The sequence below is a fragment of the Castor canadensis genome, chromosome 3, assembly GCF_047511655.1.
Source record: "Castor canadensis chromosome 3, mCasCan1.hap1v2, whole genome shotgun sequence".
Classification (NCBI taxonomy): Eukaryota; Metazoa; Chordata; class Mammalia; order Rodentia; family Castoridae; genus Castor; species Castor canadensis.
The window spans coordinates 157,609,985-157,630,834 of NC_133388.1; the positions used below are offsets into that span (position 1 = coordinate 157,609,985).

Sequence of the window (20,850 nt, forward strand, 5' to 3'; positions counted from 1 at the left end):
GCATGGGCCACCAACCTGCTGGTTGGTGTTTTTAACTCAAATAAATTTAAGAATAGAGTACAGAAATTAAGCAAATCAAACCTAAATTATTAACACTTTCATATTAAATTCAAAAAAATCTTTGAAAGCCTTGGATCAGTTTGTGTATATTTGGTATTTAAAATGCTTGTTTGCTCTAAGAAAAGGTTGTTTATTAAAGTATCTAATACGTTAGCCTCTGACATGAATTTAAATGAGTAACTGGGTAATTAAATTAGGTGGTTAATGTAAAGGTCTAAATAGTACTAGAATGCTTACTAGAACTTTCAAATCACCATCTTAGAAATTAGATTAACATTTCAAGTGAAACTTGAAAGGCTTTAAAATAAAATTGGATATATTAAACTAATAAAAGCAATGGGTGGTATTTAAAGGAAGTTCATTAACTAAGTTTGTAACTGAAATTATTTATTAAGGAAAGTTAATCCACTCAAATTGAGTTGGAGAGACATTAATTAAAGGCTCCCTTGAAAGTAATGTTACAATTGCTATAGTTATATATAGATTAAGATTTGTGAACTTAACTGTTCAATGTATTATTGAGTGTCTGCTATGTGTCAGGCACAATTCTGGGTGCTAGGAATGCAGCAATCAACAAAACAAGGATAAAAACTTATCTCAAGCTGGGTACCAGTGGCTGATGCCTATAATGCTAGCTACTTATGCTTTCTTTCTCTCCTTTCTTCCTTCTTTCCTTCCTTCCTTCCTTTCTCAGGTGACTATCTGGTCCTAAACCCTGGAAGTCAAACTGCTTCTTTAAAGTCTCATTCCAGCAAATAAAGCTTTTGCAAAGTGACCTAAACTCAAAGGAACATTGTTTCCATGGAAAAATGCTAATCAGTCCACACAGCCCTCTTGCAACCAGTCTTCGGAAACATATCCTATTTGTAATTTAATCATTGTTTTGGTAGCTAGAACTCACAAAATTCATACCCAAGGTAGTACCTGCAGTCTACAAAAACCTGTCAAAGCCCAGCAATGCCCTGAACTATCCGTTTCCTGGGGCAAACCCGTCAGAACTTACTGAATTGTGTGACCCAGATGCATTTTCCAGCTGTCCTGGTCCCAGCAGTCACAATTCATATACCCCAAGACTGCCAGAAATATGCTGGGGACTCCTGTAGCAGCTCCTGCTCCATCCACCAGCAGGTTATTCCTCAGGACTGTGAGCAACTGCACAATCTCTGTGCTGGCATTGAGAGACCAAGCAGCAAGTAGATGATCCAGAGGCAAAACTGTACAAAGATTAACTCTTCCAGCTCCACAGTGGAAGAACAGAATTTGAAGCCCAGCTACCACTGCCTGGCTGGATGGCCACTAGCAGGTCACTCAAATTCTCTGCAATTCAGTTTCCTTATCATAAAATAGGCCTTATAATAATACCCACCTCCTGGAGTTTTTGAGTAGTTTAAATGGGATAACACATGTAGGATAATATTGTGCCAGACATGGGGAATTTTCAGACTTGAATTTGTGCAAAGGTTCTCCAATTTACACCAAATACACTTTGTACCTTCTGCTTACAGTGTGCCATGAATGAAAACAATAATTAGTACATAGGCTCAGTAGTAGAGCCTATGTTTAGTGTGAAGGAGGCCCTGGGTCCAAAAAGAACTAAGAAAGACTCCAGTTAGAGCCTTGAGATATAGTGACAAGGAACAGATTTATGAATGAACATTGTTCTAACAGCTGACCAGAATTTGGCTTTAATTTGTTGAATAAGGTTTTCACTTTAAAAAAGTGTTATTGTAGAGATATGAAGAAAAAGTGTAATGTTTAGAATGATGGATTTCAAAACAATGCGTCTTTGCAAATATTCAGTCCCCTACTAGAGCAAAACACCATGGTCAATAATTCCTTGAGAAAATTATTTCTCTAAATCTATCCATATAAACCAGGCTGAGTAATGGGGGGAATGAGTTTAATAAGATAGTATTAACCAGATTGTGTATCATCAAGAAAAGGTGTACTATAAAAACTGTTTCGAATTTTAATTGACCTCTGGTAACTTTAGTGTTGTAAATACTTGATTTATAGTGAGGTAGACAGTTAAAAAAAACTCTCCATTAGGCAGACTTAAAATTTTGTAATAATATTCAAGAAAATGATAACACTATGGAAGAATGAAACATCTGATTAATGCTTAACTTTGTACAACTCGAATATAAACTTTAAAAATATTAGAAATTATAACATTTGAGTGCATATAACGTTTTGTACATTAAGATGAATTGCATATTGTTCATTTCCTCTTTGCACTTTCAGTCACCTTAAATAAACAAATATATACAGCCGTAACAGAACAACAGTGCATCCAAAGCAAATGTGCATTTTAAATTATTTCTCCTGGCCAAGTCTTTTTAATCTTTTTACTTAGCATTTTATATTAGCATTTATTATCATTCCCACCCATTCTTTGACAGTTTGTAGTTCTCTGAACCAAACAAGCAACAGGTTTAGAGAGAGAGAGAGAGTAAAACCATGAGGATAAACCAAAACTTTCTGTAACAGTTACTAAAGTTCCCCTGTTTAAACCATTTCATGATCAAAGATGAGAAAGAAGCTCACTCTTCAAGGCCCTTCCCATAGACGGTGTTTGAGGATCTTACTGGCATACTGCTGCTTCTGACTACCTGGGGTGAATATTCCAGTTTCCCTGTGTGCTTTCTCCTGCTTCCTTCCAGAAGATGAATTCCCCCCACCCCTTATTGCCTGTTCCCCAATCTCCCACCCCAAGCTCTATGTAACACTTGGCTCTTTCACAGTTTCTCATTACTAAGTTTTAAAAACATCTCCTAACTGGTAATTACAATCTAAAGCAATTCTTTTGGGGGAGCCCTGGGCTATGGCGGTCTGGTAATCTTGCAGGAATGTCAGAGAGAGGGGAGGGAACATAGATGTTAAGAAACTTCAGAGACATGAGCCCTTGTCCCCTTTCATTCTCTCCTTCCCAGCTCCAGGCCTGGCTCTTTATCCCCATCCTCTCAGGGGGCCTACCATCTCCCTTCCTAAAGAAGCCCTACTACTTCTTGAGCCCTTTGCTTCTCTTCTATACCCCCTACCCTAATTACAGAGCTCCCCACTTCTATTCATTCCTTTAAATTAGGAAACCACCTTTACCTTAGAAGATGTTTGAATTTAGGCAAATTCTGTTTAAAGAAATCAATTAGAAACAGACATCTCCAAGAGCTTTTGGGTGGGCTACCTCCAGTATGGACTAACACACCTCTGTGTCTGCTGGATCAGAGGCAGGCCTTGTGGTTTCTCATTATCCTTCAGGGGATTCCATATGGACTAATTCTTGTCATTCCATCCATACCAGCTCCCTGTTCCCCCCACCAGCAACTGTAAAGGCATCCAGAGACCTGAGCCCAAGGCAGTGAAATGAAGGTTCCCAGTTCCCAGTGCTAGGAGTGGCCAGGGCAGAGCTGGTAAGTTCATGGGAATACACAAGTGAGTGAAGAAGGCCCACTTCGCCCACCTTTTGTCAAAGCTCTTCTAAGGGCAGGACCCTTCCTGACTTTCCTCTTCCTTTTGCCAATTTCCCTAGCACTCTCTGCTTAAGAGGTCACAAGACTTGAGCTGAGACATGGCTGGAAAGACCCCCACCGTTCTTTCACAAGTAGAAACAACCAACGAAGAAGATGTGATCAAAGTTGATTCTTTCTCCAACATTGTTTCCCTTTTAAAACTCTCAATTGTTTTAGGTTTTTTTTTTTTTTTTCAATCCATGGAGCAGTTGAGAAACAGGTATACATCTCCCCCTCCCCCACTTCCCATCACACAAGGAAATTAAAAGCCACAATAATAAAGAAAAAGAAAGGAAGAGAAATCCTCCTTGGCTTGATTTTCCAGGCTGGCCAGGCAACGTGAAAATTTGTATCTCTCTCTGGGCTGGCAGGTGGAAGGTTCTGGGAGGCCTGTGCTCCCTCCTCTCCCACCTCTTTGCTCTCACGTCCAGGCTGCGCCTCCTCCAAGGCCAGCCCCTCCTCCGCCCCCTGCGATCGGGCCTCCCCTGCTGTCCCCAGGCAGCTGGAAAGGCACCACTGCTACCTGCAGCCGCAGGACTCCACCACCATGTCCTCGTACTGCTTGTAGACTACGTTATTGCCGGCATCGATGTACAGGATGCTGATGGGAGTCAATTTGGTGGGCACGCAGCAGCTGGGCGGGGTGGAGCCCGGATCCATGGAGTTCATCAGCGTCTGGATGATGGCGTGGTTGGTGGGCTCCAGGTGCGAGCGCAGCGGGAAGTCGCACACGCCCTCGCAGTGATAGGCCTCGTACTCTAGGGGCGCAATAATCCAGTCGTCCCAGCCCAGCTCCTTGAAGTTCACATGCAGGGGCTTCTTGCTGCAGCGCAGCCTCGACTTCTTGCCGTGCCGTTTGCCATGGCGGCTGGCGAAGGCCGTACGTCGCCGCCGCCGACCGGGCGATGACAGCCAAGGCCCGGCATCCGGGGCACCCGATGGTGGCGGCCAAGACCCCTCAGTGCCCGCGCCACCGGGTCCCGCAGCCTCGGCTGAACCCAGCTGTTCGCGCATCTCGGCGAACAGGTTCTTGCGCTGGGATCTGGTGAACACCACGAGCAGGGCGCGCTCCTGGGGGGACCGCACCCTCCGGCCGAAGCCCAGACTCCGCAGGTCCGGGGGTGGCGGCTGCTGGGGTCCCTGCGCGCCCGCCTCGACCTCTTCTGTATCCCGCTCGCCCCAAGCAGGCCGCAGTTCGAAGCACAGCTGCTTCCAGGGCTGGTGGCGCAGGCCCTGCCACACGTCGAAGACTTCCCAGCCAGTCGGGGGCGCCCCCTGTGGGTCCAGGGTCCTCGTGTCCAGCAGCAGGGGCGACTGGCAGGGGAAGAGCTGCATGTGGAGCTGCCCGGCCTCTGGCCCCCAGGGTACAGCGCGCGCCTGGCGATACAGCCGAAGCTCCGCGCCCACCAACTCTTCTTTGTCTGAGAGCGTGGACACATCAAATAAATACTTCTGTCTCCGGAGAGGACTGTGTGAGAGATCGTCTGCGAGATAAAAAATAATTACAGTCAGTTTCACTTAGGGGGAGATCAGCCCGGTGCTCTTCGGCTGCCCCAAGGAGGAAGAGGGCGGGAGGGGGCAGGCCGGCCTGGGAGTCCAGCTCCGCCTGCCCCAGGCCTGACCACCCCCAGGCTCCTGGCCTGGCCGGTGCACTACGTGGAGAAGGGCCACTACCAGGGCAGGTCCCCTCCTGCAGGTCAGCTCCCGACTCCCAGGATGGATGTCAGTGGCTACTGGCAAGGAGGCTGCGGTAGCGGTTCCCCCCTTATCCCCCCCCCAGCCCCCAACCAGGCTGTGTAAACCACTAACGTGCTCTTTGTGGTCTCCAGTCTGGTCTGAACTTCCCCCAGACCTCATGTCGGCAGGCTCCTTCTCATCATACCCTTCTCAAATGTCACCTCCTCTGGGAGGCCATCCCAGACCACCCTGATCTAAAGCAGCCTCCTGGGTCACTATCACAGGACCCTGGTTTATTATCTTCTGGGCACTTAGGGATTATCTACAATTGCCCCGTTTATATTGGTCTCCTTAGTGGTCTTTCCCAGTAACATCTCACCTTCCACCAGCGCACAGGAACTAGGACAATGTCATGTCCATCTTGCTGGCCACAGCCTCAGAGCTCTGGCAGATCTAGAGTTACTGGTTTGTCAGTAAGTGTGAAACTTCTACAGCCGAAATTCTCAATTTGGCTGACCTTTGTAATCTTCTGGAGACCTTGTTCCAGCTAATTGAATCAATATCTAAGGACAGGGCATGGAGTTTTTTTATATATTTGTTGTGAGGTTTTTGTTTTGTTTTTTTGAAGATCCAAAATGATTTAAAGGTGTGGTCTTTCTGTTGCCTACTACTTCAAGGTCACATTGCAGCCCTTCAGACAGTTTTGCTGGGGGCATTTAGTCCTAATACAATGCAAATAGAATGAACAGCTGCTATGTAACTTTTTTCTTTTTTCTTTTTTCCTTCCTTCAAAACAAAAGAGTGATGAGGCTTTCAGAAGTATGGCAGGAGAGGAGCAGTGAACCAACATCTACCATTAAGAAGACCTGCTGTCAATAAGAAATTGATATTTCTAGAAGAAGAAAACCTCAGCCCTGGCTGCTTAGACACACACAGTGACACCACCCTTCTTTCCCTCACCATCCAATTTGAAATTGTTTTGCTTAGCAGTGAATCCTGAAGGTACGTTTCTTGGAGAAAAAGAAAGCTGGGAAAGCCAGGTAGCATACTTTAAAAATCCAAGGCATATTATTCAGAACCAAGGTAAAACTGTACTCACTTTTTTTTTTTCTGTGACACATTTGAGCATGAAGCCAACCCCACTTCAATGTGCAAGCGGAAAGCTAACCAGATTTTCCTGGGCTGCCTTCCCATAAAATGTTTACAACCCAGCAAATACAAAAATCCCCAAAGCCCCCAGCTTTCCCCAGAAGCTAGTAAAGTTTGGGTCGATTTCAATAGTAAAAGTGTCACTGGGTCCCGGTCAGACCCTCACTGCTTGTCCAGATGTAGCCTGGGGGCACTGGCTCTGGAGACTCAGCCACACCCAGCCTGCACGCTGGACTGACCCAAAGAGCTAGCTGCCTCTCTCTAACACACATGCCCTGACCTGAGATGGAGCTGTGGGAAGGGTTAGAGAGGTGAAAAGGGAAAAGCTGCTGGAGGCAGTTGATTTATGGAAGCCAAGACCTTCAAACCAACCAGGGTCACATTAAAATCAGGAGGGATTCAGTGCACTTTCTTCTTAAAAAAAACCTGTTTCTGACTGTTTAGCCACTGCCATATCTCTGTGCCTGTTGCCTCAGGCTTTACTTTCCTGCCTTCCTTCCTGAACTAGGGATGAGAGGCACAAACCACAGGCACTAGTTAAATATGGTGAGAGCTGACATAGTTCTAATCTTTATCCATGTGCACAGTTTTATAAAGTAGGTCATTTTACAGATGGGAAAACCAAGGCATGGAGAAATTATCTGAAGTCAGACAAGTAATAAGTGGTGAAGCTTAGATCCATACTTAAGCCTATTTAGTTCCAAGGTTGGAGCTTTTAGCCACTAAGCCCCATCGTCTGGACGCTGTAGTCAAAGTATGGGAGTCCAAAAGCAACCAAGAGTGGCAAGGCTTAAAGGAAGTGGATATGGTCTACACTGTATTTGCAGAGCTTGGTAGGAAACAATCTTGGACTCCGTTAGAAAATCATGTCCATTGCTGCTTACATAACTCTTGAGATGACTTTTCACAAGCTGGAGAACATTGGGCACATCTAAAGAGTAATGATTTACTTATTTCTCTCTCATGCAATATGGAGAGATCAGCCTGCTTTGTTTTCATTCTTTTTTCTCAGGTGTAGACTAATAAGTGGTTAGTCTGCATGGCTGAGTCAAAACTGAGGCCAGTGTAAGCAGAGAAGCCTTGGGGTTGCTAAAGATCTTTCTAGCAACACCAGCCCACACTTACTTTCCAGGCTCAGGAAAGAATGCAAATGAGCCTTTGGCTTCCATCTGCTCCTTTCTCTTCCCACACCAGTTCCACTCACACTTGATGGGTCCTCACTGCACTCATGAGGACACCCTAGCCCATCCAGCTCAGAATCTAAAGCCTGTAGGTGCACATATACATCAGTGTTGTGTGTGTGATCCTCTCTTGGGAAGAGAGGTCTGATCTAACAACAACAACAAAAAAAAAAAGTGGTCCAGGATTCAGGAATACTTGAACAAAAATTCTGTGGCCCAGGTACCCGGAGGTTGATCTCGAATAGTTGCTATCAAAGCCACTAAAACCACAATGGTCACAGAGGAACTTATTAGAGATGCAAATTTTCTCAGGCTCCAGAGGTTTGGGATGCATTTCTGGTAAACTCCTGGAACATGCTGTTTCCGCAAGGCCAAAGAATCACACTTTGAGAACCACAGATGTGGTAGGCTTGTCTTCTAGGCTCCTTGGATTCCCACTGTATGTGGATGAGATCATCAGTGGAGGGACTGAACAAAGCCCTCCAAAGCCCCCAGATCAAGGCAGGATTGTCTCCTTCCCAGTCCCCACAGCCGCCCTCACATTTTTAAAAAAAATCCTTTCAGTCACATGCTTTCTCCAGAACCTCTAAACAGAGGGTCAAAGATGGTAGCTGCTCTAGAGCTCCCCTCCTGACCCCATTCCTTGCCTATCTGAACCTGCTTTAGAGCCATGTTTCACAGAAGTAACCAAGAAAGGACATTGACATGGAGAGTTCAGGTACCACCATGCACTGTGACCTGTGGACTCCACCTGCTGATCTGTGGGCAGGAAGCTGGTCTTGCTACCTCCTCACACAGCCTTATCTCCCTTTATGTCCTGTACAAATGAGGGTGATATCATCAGTTGACTGACTTCACTCCCTTGACTAGAGATGTGCACTGTTCATTTCAAAATCGGAGGTACTTTCTTATATCCTAGGCCCTTGACATGGAAAATGATCAGTACTACATCATGGGAGCTTTTTATTTTGCTTTTAATTTGCATCAACCTAGTTTGTTACAACTTAGTTCATACCCATTAACTCAGTGTTTGCTGAGTATTAGACATCTAAACATTTTGGTTTACAACTGCTGGATTTGTGCTTATCCTCTTTCCCTGGGAGGTGGGTAGAGAGATAAAAGAAGGAAGAGGAGGAAGAAGAGGAGAGAAAGAAGATGGAAGAAAAAACAAATGACTGGCATATCCTTCCTAACTAGGTCTGCAAGTTGGTAAAGGGCTGAGAGCACCTCATACTACACTTCTGCTTTTGGAATTTTGTTTGTTTGTGACAGGAGCTTCAATATTTAGCCCAGGTTGGCCTCTACCTCCCCAGTACCAGGATTTTACAACACAATGAGCTTCTGGTGTGGAATTTATAAAACATAAAATAGAAAGGATATATTGATCAAAGGGTGGAACGTTTCAGTTAGAATGAATATAATTTTTTAAAGATTCAATTGGAAAAAAGGAGGGAAGCAAGTAAGGAAACAAAAACACAAGCTAGATACTATTGTGCCCATTTTAAATGTGGAAGCTAGCTGAGACAGGTAAAGGCATCAGTTCACTGGAGCAGAAAAGAAAAGATGCCTATCCAATAGGAAAAGGGGACTAGGAACTAGAGAAAAGGTTAGATCAAAAAGAATTAACCTAGAAGGTAACACACACGCACAGGAAATCAATGTGAGTCAACTCCCTGTATAGCTATCCTTATCTCAACTAGCAAAAACCCTTGTTCCTTCCTATTATTGCTTATACTCTCTCTACAACAAAATTAGAAATAAGGGCAAAATAGTTTCTGCCGGGTATTGAGGGGGTGGGGGGAGAGGGAGGGGGTGGAGTGGGTGGTGAGGGAGGGGGTGGGGGCAGGGGGGAGAAATGACCCAAGCCTTGTATGCACATATGAATAATAAAAGAAAAAGAAAAGAAAAGAAAAGATGCCTATGGCACCAAAGACCAGTGGCCTGGGAACCAGAGCCCTAGAAGGGTGACCTGAGGGAGTGAGGGACCATGGCAGCAGGATAGCCCACCCAGGTGCCTCCTGCTGGGGCTGTTTCCTTGGACCAGTCTGCGGAGGGTTTCCAAAACCCAGAAACTTCATTTCAATTTGCATCAACCAGACAGGCCCAGATGTACCTTTTTTCAAGACTTCACTGAGATATATATATACAGCTTAGGTCCCTCACCAGCCCTAAGGGTGCACCTGCAGCTCCAGCTCTCAGGACCTGGAAGGTCCTTTGTGGCAGATTCTTGCTATGGAGACCAGAGCCTTGAAATTGCTGACCTTTGCCTAAGCATCCTCACTAAGGTGGGGATGTGGGAGTAACCCACACAATTCACCAGTGAGCTCTTGCTTGACCCCAGTACTGTTGTTGCCTGGCCAGCCTGATACTTGTAACACTAGTGTAGCCCTTACTGTGAGCTGAGCATGATCTAAATTCTCAACTTCTAATAACTCATTTAACCTTCAGAAACACCTATGATCTGATCATTACACATTGTATACATATGTTGGAATTTCACACTCCATCCCTGAAGTGTATATAACTTGTATCAATTAAAAATAAAAATATTTTTAATAAAGCACACCTCCAAGAAAGGTATCACTATAAACTAAAACACAAAAAAGCATAAGAGTAACTGACCTAAGATAGTAAGTAGTTGGCATTTTGGCTCCAGTGTCTGTGCCACAACCTCAGGCACCCTCAGGCACCCCAACTCTTGACATTTATGCCTGGTGGAAAGTTCTAGGTCTTACATACTGCCTGTGCCTGGAGATAGGGAGGACTTTGATCCCTGCTCTCCAAGAGTTGCTCATTCCCTAATCAGAAGACCTGAAGGAATGCCAACAATTGGGCTTTTGGTAGAAAACTTACAAGGAAATTTAAGTTTCTTCTGCACAAAGTAGGGTTAATAATGTCAGCTCGCAAGACCCCTGGAGGCGGCGGGGGGGGGGGGTGGCAAATGAAGTAAGGTGTGGACAAATTCTGAAGATGTTATTCAGATGTCAGTTACTACTGACAATGTGGAATGAGCATAGGAATTCAGAGTCTAAAAGACAAATTTCTATGCTGATCTGTGACTTGGTGGTTGAGTAATCTTGGGTAGATTTGGCAGCATAATCTCTCCCAGGCACATATGCCTCATCTATAAAGTTGGCAGAACCATTTCTACTTTGCAAAGTCATTGTAAAAGTCAGAGTCAAGGCACCTAGGGCAGTACCTGGTACATGGAAACCCCCAAGAAATGCAGCAACTATTATTATAACTCCCCACATCCTGGTAGGGGGAGGTGTACCTGTCCTCCTCTTGGCCTCCTTGAGATCTAATCCAGTTCTCCCCACAAGGTCTCCAGAAATGAGCTGAGGAAAAGGCACTGCTGGGCAGCATGGGTGAAGAAAGCAGCAGGTAGGTGCTTCTAATCCCTGCTTGTCTGAGGTCCAGTGAAGGTCAAAGCTCATCCATGCTTCAGTCTTGCATCTATTATAGTGATCCTTCTTGGTCCTGTGATGTCATTTCTGACACTGCTGTCTCCTCCAAAAGACCAGGTAACCAAAACCTTCAAAGCGTCCCACCCCAACTTCATCAAGGATTGGGCACTTCTTGCAAGTTTCCTCCTAGAGTGTGGGGAGTAAGGCAGTGCTTATGGGTACTAACCCATGAGACTTCCAGCCAGGCCAAGGCAGTACTGAAAGGCCTGGGGCTTCCTCTCTCCTCTATTCAGCACCCTCTTGTGGAGCAAATCAGTCCACAGAGCCTGCTCTGGGGGATGGGGGAATAGGAGAAGGCTATTCCCCACCTTCACCTGACAAAAGACCAGTCACATGATGGGGGAAGGGGATGTAGAAGTTAATAACCAAGCATTGGGGCAGTGTGGAACCCACCTACTGCACCTGCCATCTAGGAAGAACCCTTTGGAAGGCCTGTCAGGGTAAGGTGTGCATCCTCCTCACACCTCCACCAGTCCAGATTTTCTCAATGCGTCTTGGTTTCCCCAGTGGCTTCCCCAACAGTTGCCCTGCAGTTCTCAACTTCTTTGCTCCTTCCAAAACCCAGAAGGGCCTTATGGTGAGTGTCCAGAGACAGCTTTTCCATCCTCTCACCCTGACACTCTGGATCTGCACTCTCCTTCTCATGATGAGCCTAGGCCTTGTAGACACGCACCTCATCCTCTTCCCAAGTCAAGCGGTAGGTCTGGATGCCCCAGAGAAATCCCAGTGCTCATCCTGAAGCAAATAAGTGAAGCTCTGGAGGGAAGAAGGAAAAGGGAACCTGGCTCCCAGGGAACTGAAAACATAGCCTGGTGCTCCCTTTAGAATCTCAGCACAGCCTTTAAATATGGTGACTCCAACCCAGATGGAGCTGATTTCTGGCAGGCTACAAGGGCCAAGAGCCAGCCCTCTCTCTCCCCTGAGCACTGAGTACACAGAGCAAAAGCCTACTTTTGTCTCAATAGGATGAAACAAATTTATGTCCAAAGTAGTTTGCATGAAGTTAATGAAAATTCTCTTGGCTCGTACTTTCTTGGGGGGCAGGGGAGGAGAAGAGCCAGAGAAGAATGATCAAGATCAAGGACAATTGCCCCAGCATCTGTCTTCAACGTGGTCCCGACTGGAGCTCCTGAACACAGTGGCTCAAGTCTTAATTTGACCCAACTACAGATCAAAACCAAACTCCCACGCCAAATCCTCGCTCCCATCGATGTTTCCGCAGTGCGCAAGCAGCCTGCGCCATAGCTTTCTCCGGAGAAGGTCTCGGTTTTTTCCCCAGGGTCCTATGTACTAGGCCAAGACCAAGTTCATTTGCAATGTCGACAAATAGGATAGGTAACCCGGTACCCGAAGGCCCCTCTAGGAAGGGGAAAGTGGAAGGGGAAGGAATCTCAGTCGTATAGCAGCCATCTGGGCTGGAACAGGACCTGGGCGCTTGGATTGAGGGCTTCAAATCAAAAGTGGAAGAGAGTGTGCCCATTTTGTGCGGTTTCTGATCCTCATCCAGTACTGAAGTTGCAGGTGGAGGCAGGAGTTCAGTTGGCACGTAGTTGCGGGCAGAATATTGGCCATTCAGCTCCCTGGGTTCTACGCAGGAGAAACCGCAGTGGTGTGTTCTTTAACTTGCTGGGCGGAGTCCAGACTCTAAAAAGAGATCGCTGCAAGCCCGCTCCGAGACATTGATCTTGGTCTGACTTCCGAAACAACATAGCAAAGTAACACGTGGTGTTTACCTGTGGGCCACGGTCTAGAGTTTTTCAATTTCCCTCCCCACGGAGTCTCAAAGCTTCAGTCTGCTATGAAGTGGGGGAAGGACTGGACCAATTTGCCTGGAAGCCAGATTTGCAAAGCAGGCGCACCGATTCCCTTTGGCTCCTACGTTATTTACAGATGGTCTTCGCTACCCCACCTATGCTAACTCTCGGCTTTGCGGGGTCCTGCCCTCAGTGCATCTCCTCAAGCTCAACCTGCGCCAACTTGGGGCAGAGGCTCGCCCCTCTCCCCTCCAACACACCCGCTATCTAGTCCCTAAAAACCGTGCCCCGCCTCCAGGCTCTCTGGCCACCAACTGCTCTGCGCATCTGCAGGAACGTGGTCCCCGGCCCCGCCTCGGGTCCTGCCCAGGTTCCTTCATTCAGTCCTTTACCCCAAGTGGACCTCACCCTCAGCCCGCAGGAGTGTCAAGGACTGTCCTGGAAGGCAGAGAACGGCAGCCCTGAAACCCATTAGGCCAAAAGGACCTGTTTAATTCCAGTGAACAGGAGACACTATTTAACCGACACTGAGCGCGGGAGAAGGTCAAGCCGCGGGTGCGGTGGGTCCACATTCCCACTTTCCTCACCTCAAGGGTTCCACTTGATTCTCTCAAGTTGGTCGCTGGATCCAAGCTATTCAATACCCGCTGTGTTATCGAACTAATGCCTTTCATTGTACTTGCAATCCCCCAGGAGTTGTTGGTTGGCTCTGGGTCTTTCGATGCACGCAGCAGTCTGCAGGAAGCAAAAGTTCTCCTTTCTGCCACATTTCTGTATACGTCTCCTAGAGACACAACCCTCCACGACATCCCCCACCCCACCCATCGCCCCTGGAAGACGTCGCCATTACCAAGATGTGTCAGCACTCCAGAATGCCAGGTGAGAGAAACAGATTGCACTAATGCTTCCTTGTTTGCAGTGTCCTTCCCCAGGGGGCCCAAGGAGACACGTGTTCTCTCTAGTTGGAAGCGGGGATGTAGGGAGTGGGCGGGGGGGGGGGGGAACTTTCAAGTTCTGATTCAGTTTGGAGGGTGGGATTCACAAGACTTGTCAAGGTGTGTGGCTTGTGCCTTTTTTTTTTCTTATGTGCAGAAAGCACGGGGACGTTTGAGCACTTTTTTCCATTCCCCCCTCCCCCCTACCAACTCCACCATGCAAACTTCGAGACCCCCGGGACCCTCTGGCGTTGAGAAAAACGCTAGGTGTCCTTCTCAGATTAGTCTCCCTTGCCAAGGAGGCTAGCCAAGAATGGCGCAACCTGCACTCTCGCTTTTCCCTGTAAGGCAGCCCTTAAGGCCTTAGGGATAGAGGTGGCAAGATTTGGTATCTAACAACAAGCCGCTGGGCAAGAGACTGGTTTGTAGCCTTAAATGAGACTGATTCATTTCAAACAGAAGAGTAGAGCAAATTTTCCAGTTTAAGACTTCCTTCCCCTACTCCCCGGCTTTTTCCAGGGACCTTCGTGTCCGCCCGCTGCAGGAGGATCCTGAACCTAACCAGCCACGCACTCTCGGCTCTGGTGCTTCTGCCCGCACGCACTTGAACGCTTAGCAAGCCCCCTCCGAGGCTGTTCCCTCTTTCCGGGGAAATAAAGCCTAGATTGGAACCTTCTGCCCGGCTTCCTCACTTGGCCGTCTGGTCTGAATTAGTGTTTTTATAAGGGACTCAAACAAATCGAATACAAGGTCACCAAATAATTAACAGTTGCGAATTCCCTCCGTCCCCATTAAAATACTTCCCCGCTTATATTTCATTTTCCGTTTGCCAACGACAACAGGGTTCCGGCAAAAAGCGCTGCTGCATTGGTTACACCACTCTGCGGCCCTGGTCCACCCAGAAATCCGCTGTTTTGCGTAAACATGATGTACCAGGCGAACTTCAGTCAACTGAGGAACTGTGCAGATAGCTCTTCGAATGCCCTTCCCGCTCTGGGTCAATCCTTAGCCTTCTACTGTCCAGGCCCTTGATAATTACCAGGCGGAAGGTAAAGGGAGAAACCATCAAACAACCCGCAGCAGACTACTCGGGAGTCATTTGTAAGGTGTCAAGTTCCTCAAGGATGTTCCGATCTCCTTTTCTGGTTTTTAATCTATTCTTCACTGGTTTCTTTCTGAGAGCACTATCATAACAACAAAAATTAAAGAGTATTCTTATTTCAAAGTCATTTGGAACCTAACTCATGGCAGTATTTTTTAGACTCGGTGTTTCCCTCATCCTTGAGAGTTTTCTTACGTGGCACTAACTACATGAATTGCTCTCTCTCTCCTCTCTCCTCTCTTTCTCCCTCCCTTCCTCCTTCTCCCCCCTTTCTATGTCTTTCTTCAACAACTCGCCCTTAGAGAAATTCTAATTGTTTGCCTTTCCCAGGCTCCAGGATTGGAGGTTCAGGACCCTAGTTCCACTGACCTTTTAATGAGTGACTTCATGCACTAACTAATTTCACTATATCCAATGTGTTCCATTCTGGTTCTACAATTGCACCAGTGCACACATGCATACACTTTCTCATCTTCATGGATCCAAACCTATTTTAAAGTGCAATATGAAGGCACAAGGTCTTGTGCCAGGCACAAGACAAATTCAGATCTTAAATTCAAAGTTCTATGGGAACTTCTCACTAAGTCTTAAGATTGCACAGAAGAATATTGGGCCAGGAAGAAATTCTCATTTTTCCTTTTTAAAAAAATTTGTTCTTCTTGCCATATCCTGGTAAAGATCTATTCATATATTCCCCTGGTTTATCATGCAGACTCTAGGATCTTATGCAAAATTCCCCTCTCACTAGTTTTGTGACCCTGAGCAAACTAACTTAATCTGTCTTCCTTAATTCACCTGCAGGGAATGGTTGTGAGACTTAAATGAGACAATTCAGGTAACAGACTTAAACATCATACAATAAATCTTGTACACAGTACAATAAATCTTGGTTATTTTTATTACCCCTAGGGGGCCAAAGAGGAAGGACTTCTTGTTTGTTTGTTTTTAGGTCGCAATAAGGTCTCCTTCGTGGAGGTTGGTATGGGGAAAGGTGGCAGGGGTTGGAACAGTACAGAACATGCTGTCTTTATAGAGCGCTCTTTACTCTGGGCAGAGTTTATCGCTATTCTTCCATTCTGAACCACGGATTTCAAGAATAACTTTTGGGTTCTCAGGTGAGGAAGGTGTTTTCGCAACTACTATACTTTAGTCACCAGCTTCAGGGCTCCATTCCTCTTCTTTGCTCCTCCCCTTGAGGGACTCTTGCTCCTCAGAGCCCAGCCTGCTACATGCAACCTCTCTTTGGCCAAGAGCCAAGTTAGCAGGACTGGCTCAACTCTGGGCTGTCCCCTAGTCTCCCTCCTTACCAGGCCATCCCCGGGTTGGGGGAGGGGATGTCCAGGGCTGTTCAGAACACCCGTGTGAGAGAGGCGGAAGTCCTCTCCAGGAGCTGGGGATGCGCGGCTAGCGGGTCCTTTCCATTACGGGAGACTAGACACCGTTTGATGTGTTATGACATGAACCCTCAATTAGATCGCTGAGTTGAAACACTCCAATCAGGGGCCCGATGCTAAGCAAGCCCCGGAAGGTCCAGCCCGAGGTCACCGCCGGTGACACATCAAATCAAAATCAGTGAGAGGGAAAGTGAGGCTTTCCCTTTATCAAGCTGGGGCTGCAGCCAGCAACTTACCCCCTCCTCTTCGCGCCCCTCCTGCCCAAGCTCCGCACTTCTTTACCCCCGCTCGGCGTGCGACCAGCCGCACTGTCTTTCCAGTCACCTAGCTGCCTTCTACGCGTTTTCTGGGAACTTGAGGGAGTGAAGGAGACCGAGTCTTTGAAGCTGCTGTCCGGGTGGGCACAGCGCGCGTCTCCTCCTGCTGTGGACCGCTAACAGCCCCAGCCTTCGACGGCGTTCTAGGGTTGAAGCTGGACGTCTGGATCTCTGTCCGGCTGGTCTGGAGACCTTGGCTTGGGAACAGAGCCTGCCTCCGTCCCCTTACCATCCTGGGCGCACAGCCAATCCCTCCTCTACCTCCGACGCCCAGGGGCTCACTGAGCGGTGCCTGGGGGGAGGGGAACTGCAGGGCAAGCAAGAATAAAGTGGACTACGCTGTTTGGGTCTACGCTGGATCTGGGACTCCCCCCCCAAGAGACAGCACCTTGCCCTTGCCTGAATTCTGAAGGCTTCCATAGAAATCTCGGAATAGCACGCAGGGTCCCTTGGTCCTGTGCCAAATTCACTCTCAGGGCTCAGTGAACCAGTTAGGGGTGCCTGCCTGGAAGTGGGGGGATTCTTGCTATTCCGAGGAAAAGAAAATGAACGCACAACTGCCCGCAAGCCTAGGCCTTTAGGAGTTCTTCCCTTGAAGAAGGGCCTCTTGAGCACTTTTCTTGAGCTTCCTTAGACTCTCCTTTGGTGAGGGTATTAGAGACTGTGGAAGACTGGCAGAAGACTTGGAGGGAGAAAGAGAGCCATGGAAGATGGCGGAGAGAGTTGTGGAGCTGTGTAGGCAGCACCTGGACCAACGACCTAGTTGCAGTACTGTGAATAAACTTGTCTTTGCAAAGATGATTTTAGTGGTCCTAAATCGTCATAAAACACCTGACGTTAATTTGTCGTCGGCGCCTTTCAGCAGCTCATAACCCAGCTGACCTGGGGCTGCAGTGGAGCACGGACATAGACAGGAGCTTGGCGCGCAAAAGAAGGCGAGGCTAGGCACTGGAGATCCTGAAAACCCTGGGAGAAAAACCCTTAGCCCGCTCTGAAAGCTTTGAGAATGTGTGAGTAGCTCAGCAACCTCCTCTGCCCAAACTCCAGCGCTCTTGGGTTTCTGGGTAACCCCATTTTCACTGACCTGGAAGTGGGGGAAACAGGGCCAGTCAAAGTCGCTAAGTCTGGGGAGGACTGGAGTGTATATCTGTCTAAATCTCTTTTAGCTCCTCCTTTCCTCTTGTTACCTTCCTCTCCTTTCTTCTTTCCTTTTTCTCCCTTCCTATCCTGCCTCCTTCCGCATTATTGTCTCCCCTCTTTAGAAGCCAGTGGAACTTTCCCAAATTTCTGAGACCATGAGGAGCACGAGGTTTTCATGAGGGCACTGGCTGCGCTTCAGACAAACGATGATGGCAAAGGGGAGGAAAGGCAGCGTTTTCCGCAATCACCCGCACGTGCAGCTGCGGGTGCAGAAGGAAACCAGGATGGGGCCCCTGGGATGCATAGAAAGAGAAGCGTTGTCTGTCTGAGAAAGGTGACTGGTACTCATGTACCCATTTGCATTAAGTACCAACGCAGCCCCAAACCTAACGGGCCCCGGCTCTGGCCCCTGCCCGCCCCGCCAGTTGCTCCAGCTTCCTCTGCAGCACAACTCGGGTAGCAGCCTCAGAGATGCCGCGTGCGTGACGCTAGAGGGAAAAAGAAATGCCAGAGGGCGTTGGGCGTCCTTCCGGAGAAGATCCCCACACCCAGCTTAGAGAAGCGCAGAGAACCCATGCGACCGCTGGACCTGCCGGTGGAAGACCCGCTCCCAGGATCGCCAGACTGCCTGGGACGGGCTTTTCCTGGAGAGACAGAAGCTCGGCTTTTGCAGCGGTCACTCGTGTCCCAGGGCCGGCCCGGTTTGCCCCGGCAGCTCAGCCTTGAACCATGCATCGCGCACAACCCCAGATCCTAAGATACAGGGTCCATCAGTCCTCTCCCTAACCCGTCTCCATCCCTGGACCTCTGCCTGCCACTTCTCTTCCTCTATGCTTCCTCCTCTAGCTGCCAGACGAGCGGCCACCACGCCGCGTTCTGCAAAAGATCAGAACGAGGGAAGGAAGGAAAGAAGGAAGAGAAAAGTAAGCAAGAACGAGAGGCTGCAGACTGGAGCAAAATCTGCAGCCGCATTCAGAAACTTCCTTGGGCTCGAGTAAAACAATTCAAGAAAAGAGAAGAAAAGGGGGAGGTGTCCAGAGTGGGAAGAGAATTCACAAATGCAGCCTCCAGCCGAGCCGGAGCAGCGCTGCGGCTGCGGAGCTCCAGCTCGAAAGAAGTCGGGCGTCTTCTTTGCCACTTACCTAGTCCTCTGTCTACAAAGCTAGTAATCGTATTAGCCGACTTGGAAGACTGGAAAAAGCTGGCATTGATGCCCATCTTCTCGGCAATGGAGTAAGTCTTGTAGATTGACAGCATGTACTCGTGGGGCACCACGCGCGGACCCCTACCGGGCGGTTCCTGCCCCCGGGGCTGCTGAGGCGGCCGCCGCTGGGACTCGTCCTGCGGCCGCGGCCGCGGCTCCTGGCGCTCCTGGGGTGTCCGGTCCGCCGCACTGGCTCGCGGCGCCCGCGGCATCTTCCCTTCCTTGCGGCTCCGCATGCCTTTGGAGGAATCCAGCTCGGCCGACGACGACGAGGAGGAGATGGAAGCCTGCTGGAAACCAGGCAAATCCCACAGGAAGCTAATAAGGAAGACGGCCGAGAGCAGGACCCTGGGAGTATCCATGGCGAGCGAGTGGCTGCGTCTCCCTAGAGGCGGCGACGGGACGCAGGGCGCAAGGAGCACGGAGCGGCTGGACAGCGGCCGGGGCCCGGCTCCTCCGGCGGACTCCGAGTGCGAGGAGCCGGGTCCCAGCCACACAAACCCCGGCCCTGCCACGCCCCCTCCCGCCCCTCGCCGGGAGGGGAGGAAAGGGGAGGGAGGGAAGGGAGGGCAGAGGAGGAGGGGAGGGTGGGAGGAGAGGCCGTGTGGTGCGGGCAGGAGGAGTGGGGCAGAGGGGCTGAGGGGTGCCGGTGTGGCAGCAAGACGCAGCGCCCCCGCGGGACGCGTGCGGGGTTGCGGGGCGCTGAGCTCAGCGCTGGCCGGGGGAGGGCGGGCGTCGCTGTCCTGCGGCTGGGCAGGGTCCACCTGGCCCTGTCCGAGGAGCTGTCCCTCAGCGGCGCCTTGCGGGTCTCAGTCCTCGCCAGATGCCTGCACTTTCCTGGGAGCGGGCGGCCGGGACCAGGGAGGCGACAGCGGCGCCCCCCAGAGACGGCTCGGGGCAGGAGCCTCTGTCGCGGGCTGCGCGCGGGCTCCGGGCGGTGGTACCTTCTCTCCTCCGCCCGAACCCCAAGCCGATCGTTGGCTCCCTTCAGGTCCAGCCCAGAACCGGGGAAGCCTCGCCGCGGGCCAGACGCAGGGCCCAGTTCTGCACAGTCCCGTACTCTCGGTGGGGTACCGCGCTCCACAAAGGCCGGCGTCTATTCCCAACCTTCGAGGTCAGGGAAAGGCCACCAGTCTTTAGAGTCTGGAGTGATGCTAAAAGCTGCTGCGCTCCCCTGCAGGCCCCAGGCTCTCTTCTCGCAGTCCCCAACCTCTTCTGGCCTTGGCTTCATTTCTCCTTTGCCTGCTCGCGGGCTCTTCTGAGGGCCTGCACCCAGCCAGCCTCCGATGCATCCCCATTTTCCCTCTCTTTTCCTCCCGTCTTCAAGACTTCCTCTTTCCCCAAGTTCCTTCTGCATTCCAATCCTTCACCCCAGCCTGCTTTTCTTGCACCACCCTCCCAACTCTCTGCTTCCCACCCTCTCTCTTCCCAGTCCCCCTCCCCCCCACGCCGCCCCTTACAGCGGACCTCTCCCTTTGCAGCGCTACCCCAATCTGTTTCTCTTCAGTCCAGCCTCGCCCCATCACGAGTTTCCTTTATCTGTCCCCAGATTCCCCGTGCCTGTCTTCCCCGCCCACAGCCTCGCTCTTTCCTGGACCTGAATGCTGGAAGACACAGCCAACCCAGGGCTGCTTCTCTCTCACACAGTGTTCGCTCCCTGGACAGCAATAGACAATGATTTCCCTGCCTTTATGGGGAGCGGGGTGCCCAAGCACCAAGCATAAAATGATGTCCTCCTTTAATTGTCCCAGTACTGTGAGGTTGGCATGACTATTTTCACTTTCCTGGATGAAAAAGAAAATACTCAGAGAGGATATATGACTTTTCAAGAGTTATGGATGCAGCAGGGATGACAGAAACCAGGCTTTGCACCCAAGCCCAAAGTTCTTCCCACTTCAGCAAAGACTCATCATGTCTTGCTTTTTTTTCTTATCATTTCATTTGATGTCAGGTAACTTCTC

At 49.3% G+C, this 20,850-nt stretch overlaps 1 protein-coding gene across 1 annotated transcript; it reads right to left on the reverse strand.

The window, feature by feature from the left end:
• Positions 1–2,782: 2,782 nt before the first annotated feature.
• Positions 2,783–19,368, reverse strand: Gdf6 (growth differentiation factor 6). Its single transcript, XM_020153556.2, has 2 exons — positions 18,828–19,368; positions 2,783–5,053 (listed from the first exon to the last, which is right to left on the reverse strand). The coding sequence occupies exons 1-2, from the start codon at positions 19,249–19,251 to the stop codon at positions 4,089–4,091; spliced, it is 1,389 nt and encodes a 462-aa protein (XP_020009145.1). The 5' UTR covers positions 19,252–19,368; the 3' UTR covers positions 2,783–4,088.
• Positions 19,369–20,850: the final 1,482 nt, after the last annotated feature.

What these genes read in the sequence shown, in the direction of transcription:
- Gdf6 (XM_020153556.2), bottom strand. Translation starts at nt 19,251, where the DNA reads ATGGATACTCCCAGGGTCCTGCTCTCGGCCGTCTTCCTTATTAGCTTC. An exon ending in CTTTGTAGACAGAGGACTAG is followed by an intron (nt 5,054 to 18,827) that starts GTAAGTGGCAAA and finishes TTTATCTCGCAG; the next exon opens with ACGATCTCTCACACAGTCCT.